The following is a 15651-nucleotide window of genomic DNA, read 5'->3' as shown; positions in this document are numbered from 1 at the left end:
AAACAGAAGACTCATTGCCAAATTCCTTTTATGAAGCTACAGTTACCCTGATACCAAAACCACACAAAGACTAAACCAAGAAAGAGAATTACAGGCCTATCTCACTTATGAACATCAACGCAAAAATCCTCAATAAAATACTGGCAAACCGAATCCAAGAACACATTAGAAAAATTATCCAGTATGATCAAGTAGGCTTCATCCCAGAGATGCAGGGCTGGTTCAACATATGCAAATCTATCAATGTAATCCACCATATAAATAAACTGAAAGAAAAAAACCATATGATCATTTCATTAGATGCTGAAAAAGCATTCGAAAAATTCAACACCCCTTTATGATAAAAGTCTTGGAGAGATTAGGGATACAAGGGACATACCTAAATATAATAAAAGCTATTTACAACAAGCCGGCAGCTAGCATTAAATTAAATGGAGAAAAACTCAAAGCCATCCCACTAAAATCAGGAACACGACAAGGATGTCCACTCTCTCCATACCTCTTCAATATAGTGCCTGAAGTTCTAGCAATAGCAATAAGACAACATAAGGGGATCAAGGGGATTCGTATTGGAAAGGAAGAAGTTAAGCTTTTGTTATTTGCAGATGATATGTTAGTATACATAAGCGACCCCAAAAACTCTACCAAAGAACTCCTACAGCTGATAAACACCTTTAGTAATGTGGCAGGATACAAGATCAACTCCAAAAAATCAGTTGCCTTCCTATACACTAAGGATAAGGAAGCAGAGAGGGAAATCAGAGAAGCATCACCTTTCACGATAGCCACAAATAGCATAAAATATCTTGGGGTAACTCTAACCAAGGAAGTGAAAGATCTATTTGACAAGAACTTTAAGTCTTTGAAGAAAGAAATTGAAGAGGACACCAGAAAATGGAAGGATCTCCCTTGCTCTTGGATTGGGAGGATCAACATAGTAAAAATGGCAATTCTACCAAAAGCAATCTATAGATTCAATGCAATCCCCATCAAAATCCCATCAAAATCCTTCACAGATCTGGAGAAGACAATAATCAACTTTATATGGAAAAACAAAAAACCCAGGATAGCCAAAACAATCTTATACAATAAAAGATCGTCTGGAGGCATTACCATTCCTGACTTCAAACTCTATTACAGAGCTACAATATTGAAAACAGCTTGGTATTGGCATAAAAACAGAGAAGTGGGCCAATGGAATCGAATAGAAGACCTGGACTTTAACCCACAAACCTATGAACACCTGATTTTCGATAAAGGAGCTAAAAGTATACAATGGAAAAAAGAGAGCATCTTCAACAAATGGTGCTGGCATAACTGGATGTCAATCTGTAGAAGAATGAAAATAGATCCATATCTATCACCATGCACAAAACTCAAGTCCAAATGGATTAAAGACCTCAATATCAGTCCGAACACACTGAACCTGATAGAAGAGAAAATGGGAAGTACCCTACAACACATGGGCACAGGAGACCACTTCCTACATATAACCCCAGCAGCACAGACATTAAGGGCAACACTGAATAAATGGGACCTCCTGAAACTAAGAAGTTTCTGTAAAGCAAAGGACACTGTCACTAAGACAAAAAGGCAACCCACTGACTGGGAGAAGATCTTCACCAACCCCGCAACTGACAAAGGTCTGATCTCCAAAATATATAAAGAACTCAAGAAACTAGACTGTAAAAAACTAATCAACCCAATTATAAAATGGGGCACTGAACTGAACAGAGAATTCTCAACAGAAGAAGTTCAAATGGCCAAAAGACACTTAAGGTCATGCTCAACTTCCTTAGCAATCAGGGAAATGCAAATCAAGACAACTTCAAGATACCATCTTACACCTGTTAGAATGGCTAAAATCAAAAATACCAATGATAGCCTTTGCTGGAGAGGTTGTGGAGTAAGGGGTACACTCATCCATTGCTGGTGGGAATGCAAACTTGTGCAACCACTTTGGAAAGCAGTGTGGCGGTTTCTCAGGAAATTCAGGATCAACCTACCCCTGTATCCAGCAATACCACTCTTGGGAATATACCCAAGAGATGCCCTATCATACAACAAAAGTATATGCTCAACTATGTTCATAGCAGCATTGTTTGTAATAGCCAGAACCTGGAAACAACCTAGATGCCCTTCAATGGAAGAATGTATTAAGAAAGTATGGAATATATACATATTAGAGTACTACTCAGCAGTAAAAAACAATGACTTCTTGAATTTTGCATGCAAATGGGTGGAAATAGAAAACACTATCCTGAGTGAGGTAAGCCAGACCCAAAAAGAGGAACATGGGATGTACTCACTCATAATTGGTTTCTAGCCATAAATAAAAGACATTGAGCCTATAATTCATGATCCTAGAGAAGTTAAATAAGAAGGTGAACCCAAAGAAAAACATATAGGCATCCTCCTGGATATTAACCTTCATCAGGCGATGAAAGGAGACAGAGACAGAGACCCACATTGGAGCACCGGACTGAAACCCCAAGGTCCAAATCAGGAGCAGAAGGAGAGAGAACATGAGCAAGGAACTCAGGACCGCGAGTGGTGCACCCACATACTGAGACAATGGGGATGATCTTTCGGGAACTCACCAAGGCCAGCTGGACTGGGTCTAAAAAAGCATGGGATAAAACCGGACTCACTGAACATAGCCGACAATGAGGACTGCTGAGAAGTCAAGAACAATGGCACTGGGTTTTGATCCTACTGCACGTACTGGCTTTGTGGGAGCCTAGGCAGTTTGGATGCTCACCTTACTAGACCTGGAAGGAGGTGGGAGGTTCTTGGATTTCCCAAAGGGCAGGGAACCCTGACTGCTCTTCTGGCTGATGAGGGAAGGGAACTTGTTTGGGGGAGGGGGAGGGAAATGGGAGGTGGTGGCGGGGAGGAGGCAGAAATCTTTAATTAATAAATAAATAAATAAATAATAAATAAATAAATAAACTGGTCCTCAGGTGAGCCGCAGCAAACAACACACCCAAGGCCCAGGAACCTGTGAGTGCGAGTTCTACGCACCCACCCTGACCTTAACCTGGATCTTGGGGTGGACAGGAGGGGTCTGTATTCAAGTATCCTAGATTTGCCCAACTGAGCCCACAATTTGCACCAACAACCAGGAGGTCTCATCAAACATCTCAGATTGTAGACAGTCGTTTGCAATTTCCAATTCCAAAAGTCCACATAAATATAAAACCCTTATGTAACTGGTCAATGGCAGGTAAGGCACCCCTCTGGCTGGACTTCACTGGAACAAGTTTTTGGTTTTTCATCTTAGACAATTATACACTTTAAGCAGCCTCCCCGAATCCCTCATTAATTTTTATCAATAGCCATGATGAGAACTCCTCTCTTTCCTCCTTGTTCCAGGTCTGATGCCTTAGAGTGTCTATTGCTGTGATAAAACATCATGAGCAAGCTTACTGGTTTGCTCCTCATGGTTTGCTCAGCCAGCACCCAGGACCAGCAGTCGAGGGGTGACCACCCACAGTGAGCTGGACTCTCCTATATCAATCATCAGTCAGGAAAATGCAACACAGGTTTGTCTACAGGCCGAGGCGGGGCACTTTCTTTTCTAAAATGGTTCTAGCTTGTGTCAAGTTAATATAAAACTAAACAGAATATCTGGTATAATAAATATAGAAAGAAACAGGAGAGAGAAGGAAATTTTTTCTGGTGTTGCTGCTGATTACATCTTGAAAAAATGTGTCTGACAAAAGAGTAAATGAAATCATAACGGAATAAAAATCACATTATAAACAAATAATGAGAAAATACACAACTGTAAGAGGATACTGCCTTTGATGTTTTAAAAGAATGTCACTGAGATAATTCAGCTTTAATAGCACATGCTAGAGATCCAGATGCAACACAACACTCTGTCTCTGTCCTTCTGCATCTCGCATATCTGAGCTCAGAGCTCCAGGATGGTGTCTGGGGAAAAGCCTGGCTGTCTTGGCCAGCCCAGAAATGGTAGGCTGCAGGGGCAGGCAGGCAGAAGACAGGGATGGAGGGAGATGACAACATTTGGTGGGCAGGTGCAAAGAGAGAGACAGATCAATGGGCAGACAAACAGAAAAGGTAAAAGATATAGGAAGCCCTGGGACAAGCTAAGAAAATTCAGGATAAAAACATGTACTCTTTTGTTCATGTATGTAGTGTGTGTGTGTGTGTTCATGTGTGGTGGAGAACACATGTACATAAATGCGTGGAGAGTCCAGGGATCTGATGTGGGATTTCCCCTCAGTATGCTGTGAATGTGTTTTATTGCCATTGGTTAATAAAGAAGCTGCTTTCGGCCAAAGGCTTAACAGAGTAAAGCCAAGGAGGAAATTTGAATGGAGATGCTGAGAGAGAGTAGGCAGAGTCAGAGAGACACCATGTAGCTGCAGGAGCCTGTTGGAACTTTGCCAGTAGGACACAACCTTGTGGTGATTAACAGATTAATAGAGACGGGTTAATTTAAGATATAAGGGATAGCTAGCAATATGCTTAAGTGATTGGTCAAGCAGTGTTTTAATTAATACAGTTTCTGTGTGATTATTTGAGGTCTGGGCAGTTGGGAACGAATGAGCAGCTCCTCGAACAAGGACCCATCCCCAGCTCTGGGATTACAGGTGTGGACCACCATGCCTGGCACTTTCACAGGGTTCTGGGGTACTTAGATCCTCACTTTACTGTCTGAACTCTCTCTCCATCCCTATTTGCTTCTTAACCAGCTTGAACTTAGAGATAAATCCTTCCCCAAGCACAGCCTCTCTAATCCAGGCAGACCTGCTACTTCCAATTAGTGCTCAAGGCTCCCTGTGGCAAACGCTCCCAGGTCCTGAGAGTGAAACACCATGTAATCACGGCCTCACCCTATTGATTGACTAGTAAGGCATGTGGTGATGAATGCTCCATGGGGCCACCTCACTGTCTGTCACCCACAGCCATAGCCACTTCTATATTAAATGAAGACAGCTGTATCTATCCAAAATATGGCTTTCACCTCTCATTCCCCTGTCTGAGCATGCATGGAGCAGGCGGGAGGCCAGCAGCACACCTTTAAGCAGTTCAGAACATCCCTGATTTACTGACCACCATCCACACCTCCTCCTACCTCGGGTGCCTGATGTTGTAAATTTGCTGGAATCTAGAGGCCAGACTCCCCTGCAGACCGGGCTCAGAGTAATTTCATCTAGAGTCAGTTAAATATTCCTGAGGGGAGAGAGAAGCCAGCTACACATGAATCACTGCTATCCAGCCTCCCGCCTGTTGCTCCCACTGAAGACGCAGAAGCAAGCAGCCCTGAGTTGTAAATCAGGACCCTCGTCACCTGACTGACTAGAGATGTGATAAATACCGAAGTGCCCTGAACAGGTATTTAAGAAAGAACTGAATGAAAAATATCAAATACATTTCTGGACACATGCCTAGATTTATGCCTTTTATACTTGTGTTCTCTATCAGGCTTTGAGTTCCTCACTTTGACCATTCTGTTTTAAACTCCAAGCATATCCACTTCAAAACTACACAATTCCACATTTCCCTTAATCTATACTTGCAAAAGAGAATTGAAACTCCAATTATCTACTCTTAGAGCTGTAGATAAACACTCAGGGTGAAGTCCTATGATTACCAGACTGTCTGCCTGAGCATGCTGGTAGCACTTGTGTGCAGGCAAACACACGTGAGACTCTTCAGTTCAAACCTAGACCATATGCTAGGGCAGGAGTTATGTCCCACACAGAGGAGGCTCAGTGGCTCCCAAAGGACTTTACAGGCAGTGTGAAGCCCAGGTTCTCACTTGTTTACACAAACCGACAATTATGTGACTAGCACAGACCACAGGCCACCATGCACAATGAGACTACTTCACAGAGGGCATGTATCACTCCCCTGCATTTTAAGCAGGTGGTATGTAGGGGACGATAAAATAATGCTATCATACTAGCTGCATACTGCAGCTGCTTAAAACCTCCTAGGAAATTATACTTCCATGTGTGCAAAGTGACAGGGAAACCAGATTCCACACCCTTAAGAGTTTGTGAAGAAGAAAAGGCTGCCTCCTGGGGGAGGGGCTTTGGAAGGCCTCCTGGAGGAAAGGATGTGAGTACCGACCCCCCAGGAAGAGGACTGACGGCAGAGAAAGGCACATTAGGGCCAGAGAGGAGCATCAGATGGGTGCACCAGAAGGAAGCCACTGTGGGCTGTATTTTAAAACTCAAAGCAGACTGGAGCCAGACTGAGAAAGCCTCAGGACAAAGGGGTACACTACGGCTCTGGCTCACTAGTGATGGCAATCAGTCTCCCCAGACATGGCTCAAGTCTGCCTCTACTAATTCTCTCCTGCGTTCTCAGGCTGTCTCCAGTTGTCCCATTGCTATGCATATCAATCCTCTACACTGGTATCACACATAGGTTGATCTCAAGTGTAGTCTTACGCCATTAAGGCTACAGTGATTTCTTATCCTCTACAGAGAACACTGACACCTGGGTAATTGTGGATATTCTGTGACCCCGCTCTGTACAGGCTTTACCTCCTTCCTCCTCCTACAGTGCCCTTGAGGCTCCTAAACCACCTGCTCCCACGTCTCCTGTACCCCCAGCACCATTTGCTGAAGAGGCTTTCTTTTATGTGGTGTGTTTCTGACACCTTTGTCTAACATAGGTGACTATGGATTTATTTCTGGTAATCTATTCTATTCTATTAGTATACATGCCTGTTTCTGGGCCAGTACCACATTGATGTTTTCATATGGTTTGTTGGTATAACTTGAAATCAAGTACTGTAATAGGTCTGCCACCTTTCTTTCTTAAGGTTTCTTTGGCTATCTGTGGTCTTTTGTGCTTCCATGTGAATTTTAGGATTTTTTCTAGTTGTGTGGAGAATATCACTGGAATTTTTATTGGGACTATATAGATCACAATGTTAATTCTTTCAATCCAAGAGCACTGAACGTGTTTCCGATGTCTAGCGTCCTCCTCAGTGCCCTCAGGTTTTCACTACAGAGGTCTTCTCCTCCTGGTTAGGGAACCCCCCTAGGTTTTCACTACAGAGGTCTTCTCCTCCTGGTTAGGGAGCTCCCCTAGGTTTGCACTACAGAGGTCTTCTCCTCCTGGTTAGGGAACCCCCCTAGGTTTGCACTACAGAGGTCTTCTCCTCCTGGTTAGGGAACCCCCCTAGGTTTGCACTACAGAGGTCATCACCTCCTAGTTAGGGAGCTCCCCTAGGTTTATTTGTTCACTTGTTTACTGACTGAAGCCACTGTGAAAGGAATGTTTGTTCTGATTTCCTCTTTAGGAAGTTATTGCAACAGAAAAGCTTTTCAGTTTTGTATGCTGATTTTGAGCCCTGCTACTTTGATGAAAATATTTATCTGACCTAAGAGCTTTCTGGTATGTCCACAGTCTTAAGTAAGTTCACAGCATTTGCAAATGGGAATAGTTTGATTTCTTTGTTTCTTTGATTTTGTTTTTGATGCTGTTGCTGATTATTTTTTATTTTTTATATTTTGCTTTTTTTGAGACAGGGTTTCTCTGTAGCTTTAGGGCCTTCTTGGAACTTGGCTCCATAGACTAGGCTGGCCTCAGACTCACAGAGATCCACCTGCCTCTGCGTCCCGAGTGCTGGGATTAATGTCCCCTTCATTTCCTTTTCTTGTATTACTGTTTCAGCTGCACTGAATGTGAGTGAAGAGTGAGCACCCTGTCTCATTCCAGAGTCTGAGGAAATAGTCCCAGCAGTTCCCCATTTAGCATAACATTGGTTATATATTTGCCTTAAAAGCCGTTGCTATAGTGAAAGTTCTTTCTAGTCCTAGTTCCTTCAGGACTTTTGTCATGAAGCCATTTTGAACTCTGTCAAATAGCTTTTCTGTACTCACTGAGAAGATCATGTGATTTCTACCCTGAAGTCTATTTATCTGATGTGTAACATTTATAAATCTAACATGTAAATGTTAGACTAACTTTGCATCCCTAGAATGAAACCAACTTCGTTGTGATGTATGGTCTTAATGTCCTCTTGAATTTTGTTAAGTATTTTGTTGAAAATTTTTGCACCCTTGCTCATTGTGAAAGTTGGTCTATAGTTTGTTGTGTTCTCATCTGGTTTAGCATCAGGATAACGCTGGCTTCGCAGAATGAGTTTGGCAGTGCTCCTTTCCTTCTGATTTTGTGGCAGTTTGAGGACTGTGTGAGTCCTTCCTTAAAGATTTGGTAGAAGTCAGCAGTGAAACTGCCCAGTCCTGGCCTTTTCCTTGTACAAAGACTTTTCATTACTGCTTCAATTGTGTTCCTGGTTATGGGTCTAAGTTATCTTTATATTCTTATAATATTTAATTTTGGTAGGTGATATGTATTTAGGAATCTATCAACTATTTCCAGATTTTTCAGCTTTTTGAAAAGTAAGTTCCACAATATTCCCTAATTATTCTCCAGATCTAATCGGATCCTATTGTAACAATTGTCCTTCCATCTCTAATATTATCAATGCGGTGTTTCTCCTTCTGGTTAGTTCGGTCAAGGCTTTGTCAATCTTGTTCACCTTTTCAAAGAGCCAGCGTTTTAAGTCTATGAGTTGTTCCTTGAGTTTCTAATTCATTAACTTCTGTCCTGATCTTTATGATACCTGGCCACAGTAAATTTAGGTTTGGTTTCTTGTGTTTCTAGAAACTTCGGTGATATCATTAAGTAACTTATTTGATACTGCTCTGAATTTTTAAAATTTTATTTAACTTTATGTGTATGTGTTTTGCCCACATGCATGTCTGCATATCAGGTGTGTGCCTGGTACCCATAGAGGCCAGAAGAGGGTGTCAGATCCCCTGAGACTGGAGTTACATAAGGCCATGTTAACTAAAGAGTATATACTGCTCAGTCTGCAAGTATCTGTATAGTCTCTGAGGTTTCTCTTGTTGTTTTCTACTTTTACTCTGTGGTATAAGATGGTACAAAGAATTATTTCAGTTTTTATTTCATGTGTTATGACTTGCTCAGTGACTAATATGACTGACTGTAGAGGAGGTTTCACAGGTTGCTGAGACTGTATATCCTGTTGTCTGCTGAATGGAATGGTCTGTAGATGTCTGTTACATTTAGTTGGTCAATGGTATGGGTTGGCTCTGCTGCTGCTCTCCTTTTAGTTTTGTAGCCCTGACTAAAGATAAGAATGGAGTACTAAGTTCCCCAGCCATACGACATCAGGACTTACCTTACCTTTCATGCCAGTTAGTGTTTATGAAATTTAGGAGCCTACAATGTTCAATGTACAAATATTTACAATTCCTATATAATCTTTATAAATAGTTCCCCTTTTAAATATGTAATGGATTTATCTCTTTTGAATAGTTTTGGTTTGGAGTCTACTTTATCAGATATCAGAATCACTATACCAGTTGCTTCATAGTTTCCATTGGCTTGGTGGGTAGATTTCCCTTCTTTGATTTCTCCATTTTCTAATATTTGTGCCAGAGGGTGTATATCTTGGAGACAATACATAGTTGGGTGTTAGGTTTTAATCTAGTAGCCTAGATTGCACCTTTGGGTTGGTGAATAGGAACAATTATTACATCCAAGGTTATTGAGAGGCCTGTTCCATGGTTGTTTTTCCGACTGACTGGATTACTGACAGCCCATTTTTCCCTCTTACTTCAGTATAAGGGGTTTACAGGTTCACTGTGGTAGGCATGATGAAGGACTTCTTGGCTCTCCTTTGTTAATCTGTTCCTCTCATGAAACGGATTCTTGCGTGACCTGGATAGTCCTCCTGTCAGTATCTGCTGCAGTGCTGGCTTCTTCATCACGAACTGTCTCATTTTGTGCTTGTCTAAAAACATCCTTATATCTACACCAGTTCTAAGGGATAATTTTGCTGAGAATCATTGGTTGATAGTTATTTCTGCCAGAAACTAAAACACAACATTCCATCTTCACTGGCTTTTAGGATTGATGATAAAAGATCTGCTATTATTCTTTAAAAATTAAAAAGCTTTTCATTTATTTATTCATTATTTGTGGTGAGTGGGTAGGTGTGAATGTGCACATGTCACATGCGTGAGACAAATTCTGAGAACTGGTCCTCACTGGAGACTGAGCTCAGGTGTGTCTGGCTTGGCCATCTGAGCTGACACATCTTGCCAGCCCAAGAGCTGCTGCTGCTCAAATGCCTTTGTTTTGTATGAGTTGGCATTTCCCTTAGCAAATGGTTATAAAGTTCCTAAAGTTGTTCCTTTGTTCTGCCTTTTGAGATCTTACTGTGTCATGCCATGGAGAGGTTCTTCTCTGACCATGTCTACTGCAAGTTTTAGATGCCTGTATATGGATGTTCATTCCTTCTCCTAGATGTTGGAAACTGCCTTTTGTGATTTCATTGAATAACAGTGTATGCTTTAGACTTTATCTTAGTTCTTCCTATGTCATGGGCTCATAGGTGCAGTCTCTTGGAAACCTCCTGACTATTACTTGTAAACTGAGACTGTGCTTTCACTTCCCGGCTGCCCGAACCCAAATATTCACACTAAAACTACATTAATTACAACACTGTTTGGTCAACAACTCAGGTATATTCCTAGCTAGCTCTTACATATAATTAATCCATTTCTATTAATCTGTGTATCACCAGTAAGGTTCTGGCATCTTTCTCCTATGGCAGCTACATGATGTCTGCCTGACTCCACCTTCTTTCTCCCTGCATTCAGTTTAGTTTTTCCACCAACTCTATTCTGCCCTGCTATAGGTCAAAGCAGGTTCTTTATTAATAAAATATATTCATAGCATACAGAGAGAAGTCCCACATCATTTCCCCTTTTCTGCCTAAATAAAAAGCATATCCTAGCATATTCTGCTTCACAGAAAAGTCTGTCGGATATGCTAGGCCTATAGGCTGAAGATGAATGCCCCATTGTTGCAGAGTAACTTTAGGTGACTGTCCAGGCAGACAGCTGTTTCTGCCATTACTCACATTTTTGGAAGTTGCTTGCTTGCACTTCCTGTTTACTCAGTCAATATTATTTCCTTCTTGGATCTCTGAGGGAGTTGAAGACTAGAGAGTTATAGTTTTCCTTATTTAGTTGATGCAAAAAGCAAGTTATAATACAAAGTAAATTAGATACAATACTTTGGACTCACCAAGATAGGATAAACATGGAGTATTTTCTCCAAATTTGCCAAATGCAAATGGATTAGACATTGTTGAGGTATTTATCACCTATATATATTGTATATAGTTATTGTACTTCTTGTACATAGTTTTTCTTATATTAGTTACAGCCTTCCTTTTTATTTTAGATTTTTTAAAAGGGGAAAAGTAGTGGCATTTCATTTGTATTTTAATAAATAAAGCTTGCCTGAAGATCAGAAAAGTAAAACAGCCACACTGGCCAGCCTTACAGACCAGGCAGTAATGACACACACCTTTTATTCCAGTAGCCATACTAGTTTGCCATAGAAACCAGGTGGCAGTGGTACACGCCCTTAATCCCAGAACTAGAGAGGATTAAAAGATGGGAGGAGACAGCTCTCACACACAGTCTCATTCTGAGATTCCAGGTGGCAGGATCTCCATTTCAGACTGAGGTAGAGGTAAGAGCCAGTGGCTGGCTGTTTTGCTTTCCTGACCTTCAGGTTGAACCCCAGTAACTGTCTCTGAGTTTTTATTAACTGTGCTTCATTTACTGATGCTTTCCATTGGTTTTGCTTTTATTTTTCTTTTCTTAGAATTTCTGGATTTCTGCTTGCTTCGTTTTCCCATCTCATTTTCCTTCTGTTGTTTTCTTCCATGTTTTAAAATTTCTCTTTCAAATTACTAATTCATCCACACTGCTAACTCCTTGTCTAGAGTCTGAACACATTTCTTACTCTTTTCATTTGTTTATCTGAGTCTTAAATATGCCATATATTCTTTTTAGAAGAAAGACTCAAAACATTTTTCTGAGTTTTGAGCACTCTGATTACCTTTGGAATGTAGTATGGGGAGTGAGTGGACTGTACTGGGTCCCACAGTGACCTCTCTGCCGTGTGCTGTGTTTGCTGTGCTGTGTCTTGTGCATCTGCGCTCCCACTGTTTCTCCCTGTCCCTTTCCCTTGTTGGTTTTTCACATGAGTCGCCCTGGTAAAGTGCTCTCATTTGGATCTACAGTCCCTGCTGGGGCAAGCCAACTCTAATAACAGATAATGAAAACTATGAAATACTTCATAAAGTTGTGTTATCCCTACCAGGGCCATACTAGCCTTCTCTGCAGTATCCCAGTCTCAGTTTGTGTGCTGCCAGAGTCAGCATGGAAACTATAATATTTAAAAGAACAATCTGTTAGTATCACCCACACTTAAAAAAATGTATATCTTCTTAGGCTGGGTTTGAATCCTTGCTTGCCTAGCTTGCTCAAAGCTCAGGGTTTGATCCCCAGCACAACACAAAGCAGGCATGGTACCACATAAGATCCCAGCACTTGTGAGGTGGAGGTTAAGGTTAGCTTGGGTTACATGGGTCCTTGTCTCAAAAAGTGGGAGGAAAGTTAAGCAATTTCTAAGCTGGAATTAATCCTGTATTTAGAAATCTATTTAAAGTATACACTTATCCATGTTAGGAAAGAAAGTAGTTTTTATTTCATTGTTTGGAATATAATAGGCCTAAAACATAAGTTATATCCAAACAATGGGACAGTATACAGTCATCTTACAAAACTCTGACCTATTTCTGTAGAAACTGAATTTTACTATCTCTTGCTAAAGTGAAAAGGGCACAGTGCAGAGAAGCACACTTAGTATGGTCCTTTTTATGTGATTACATTTTATAATTATTCTGCAAGATCACTTTGGCAACAAGCTCAAAGAGGAAATGTGCGAAGGATGTAACCTCATAAAAGCATGTGTTTGCTCTATGTATGTTTTTGCAGTCTTACTTGGTAACAATGCAGGGAGGAGAGATATGTGGCTACACCACCCCATGCTCTGAAGCTGGTCTACTGCAGAACTTATACCATCGGTGTTCATGTGAATCTGGGGTCCCTGATGGAGCACCGACCACCAAGTACCCATAGGATAATGGGCAAAAGGGGGAAGAAACTCAGGCAAGGAAAAAGGAATGAAGATGTGAGGTGATCAACTGTGGTGGCATACAGGAGAAGTCCAGCGTAGGTGATGGGAGGTGATCAACTGTGGTGGCATACAGGAGAAGTCCAGCGTAGGTGATGAGAGGTGATCAATGGATGGATGGAGTGTGGAGAACTCTCTTCTCCTGTGTGAGCTTCCAATCTGTGAAACACACCACCGGGTGCGTCTGAGGGCAGCTAGAAGTCATAACTGCCAGCCCTGAACACTTGGCATTTTCACTGAGAAAGAATGTGTTCCTATAAGCCACTGTCACAGCCCCTACAATGACACACCTACACACCACCTCTTGCTCAAGGCTTCAGCTACTCCCGAGCAAGGAACTAGTGATCCTGAAGGCCACTTCATCACTTTTGCTTACTACTGTTTTGCTCACAGGGCCTTGGGAATGTCAACTTAAGTAACACATGTCAAGCACTTGATGCCATTTCCAGCAGAGCAGGATATCCAAACAAGCCCATCATTGAGCTGTTGATGGAACCTTCTCAAGTGTTCTAGACACTCAGTGCCAAATCCATCACACGTCTTCAGCTTACAACAATACCCAGGTGTCACTCACCTTGACCTTAAGAAAAGAGACTCTTCCCAAGCTGTGGGGAACAAACTGGGAGTTGCTGCCCCTCTGTTCTTTCACTCTTGCCAGACTTCCTGAACCAAGTTGCCCTTCTCAAGCTGCAAGTCTAAGAGCTCATCCGTCTGAGAGAGCTGGCAGTTAACACCGATTCCTCAGCAGTGTAACTTTCCTTTCTCCCGTCTTGATGGCTCACATGGCTGGCACAGGGACCCACTTACCACAGAGGGAGGGTCATTCCATTCTTCATAAGAGATGGCTGCGTATGGATAGATCCTGTCATTGATGATCTGCAGGGTGGCCAGGGCAATGGCTTTAATGGACCGGAAGTAGGCTTCCCAGAACCATTGTGCCTGTGAAGAAAATAACATGCTGTAGGTGAGCAGGTGAGATGTGCCCTGTTACAACCAACTTGGGGCTAGGTGATTTCTTCATCCTCGGAGTTAAGGGTGCCCCTTAATGCCACAGCAGATCTGTCAGAGGTGTGTCCATATTGAAGGCAGTCAGAATAGAGTAATAGTCAGGAAAGTACACACAGTCAGTGTACTAGGAGAGGAGTCTATGATGATGAAAGTGCTATGTGTTATAACAGGCCGGGTTTAGAGTCTTTTTTTAAAAAAGATAGAGAGCTGAGGAGATGGCCCCATGCTTAGAGCATCTGTCATGTAAGCATGAAGACCAGAGTTTCGATCCCCAGAATCTATGTAAATGCTGGGTCAGTATGGTAGCACACACATAATCCCAGGGTCAGAAAGTGGAGATAAGAGATCCCCAGAACAAGCTGGCTAACAAGACTAGGCCTATCAGTGAGCTCTGGGTTTGACTGAGAGACCCTGTTCCAGAAAATCAGGTAGAAAGCAATGAGGAATGATTCTTTAGAGCACTCACACACATACACAAATGTAAATGCACACATGCATACCACAGATGACAATGGACAAAGAACATCAGAAATAACATATAGAGAGTATGTTAGAAGTCTTGTGTGCACAGGTAAATGAGAGTTTATGTCTATGCAAACTCTTAAAGACAGCCCTGGGAAGGCAGGACATTTTGGCACCGCAGACACCCCATGCTCATCCAGCTGACACCGCATTCCCTTAAAGGCACCTGTGACTTCAAGTTCTCTCATGCTCATGACATTCGCTCTACTGCACAGACTTATTTGGTGCCACTCGAACCCCTGACTTGTATCACGGAATCAGGGTGTGGCTGGCCTCACAAAATGAACTGAAAAGTGCTCTCTCTCTCTCTTTTTTTTTTTCTATTTCTTGAAGAATCTAATATAAAATTGACATTACTTTTCCTTGAAAGAGTTTAGAAGAATTCACCAAAGACACAGTTGGGGTAGGTTTCTTGTGAGTATGTGTGATAAGACTTTATTCTTATGTTTGTTTATTTGAGACAACGTCTTGCTATGCCCAAGTTGCCCTAGAACTCACCATCCTGAGTTAGCCTCCCAAACGCTAGGACTACAGGCATGCGTCACCATAACTGACATTGCTTTATTTTATTTGAAACAGTATCTTACTCTGTAGCCCAAATTTGCAACCACCTGTCTTAGCATTCTCAGATGCCAAGCTGTGTGGTTTAAAGTTACTGGTTTTCTTTTACAGACGTACAAGAATGCAAATCTGCATGTGTGAACTTGAAAAAAAGTACTTTTCTCAGGGAAGATCCCATCTTGTCTAGACTGTTAGCTTTACTGGGAGAAAACTGTAGAGGTGTGGCCCTTTCCTTCCCTACCTGTTAGCCAGGCTTGCTCTTGGAGCTTGTCCTTCTGGAAAGTGGTCAATTTCAAGAGTTTTTTTTTTTTTTTGTTTTTTTGAGACAGGGTTTCTCTGTGGCTTTGGAGCCTGTCCTGGAACTAGCTCTGTAGACCAGGCTGCCCTCGAACTCACAGAGATCCGCCTGTCTCTGCCTCCCAAGTGCTGGGATTAAAGGCGTGCGCCACCACCGCCCGGCCTCAAGATTTTTCAGAA

The 15651-nt window shown here is 42.0% G+C and overlaps 1 protein-coding gene across 1 annotated transcript in view; it reads right to left on the bottom strand.

The window, feature by feature from the left end:
• The window catches only part of Ext2 (exostosin glycosyltransferase 2), a 145871-nt gene that overhangs the window by 68395 nt on the left and 61825 nt on the right, over positions 1 to 15651 (bottom strand). Inside the window, exon 8 of the mRNA XM_057780971.1 lies at positions 13891 to 14022. Coding sequence (XP_057636954.1) covers positions 13891 to 14022 — 132 coding nt within the window. The remainder of the gene's footprint in view (positions 1 to 13890; positions 14023 to 15651) is intronic.

This window comes from Chionomys nivalis, chromosome 9, assembly GCF_950005125.1.
Source record: "Chionomys nivalis chromosome 9, mChiNiv1.1, whole genome shotgun sequence".
Taxonomy (NCBI): domain Eukaryota; kingdom Metazoa; phylum Chordata; class Mammalia; order Rodentia; family Cricetidae; genus Chionomys; species Chionomys nivalis.
This window is presented reverse-complemented; position numbering and strand designations above follow the sequence as displayed.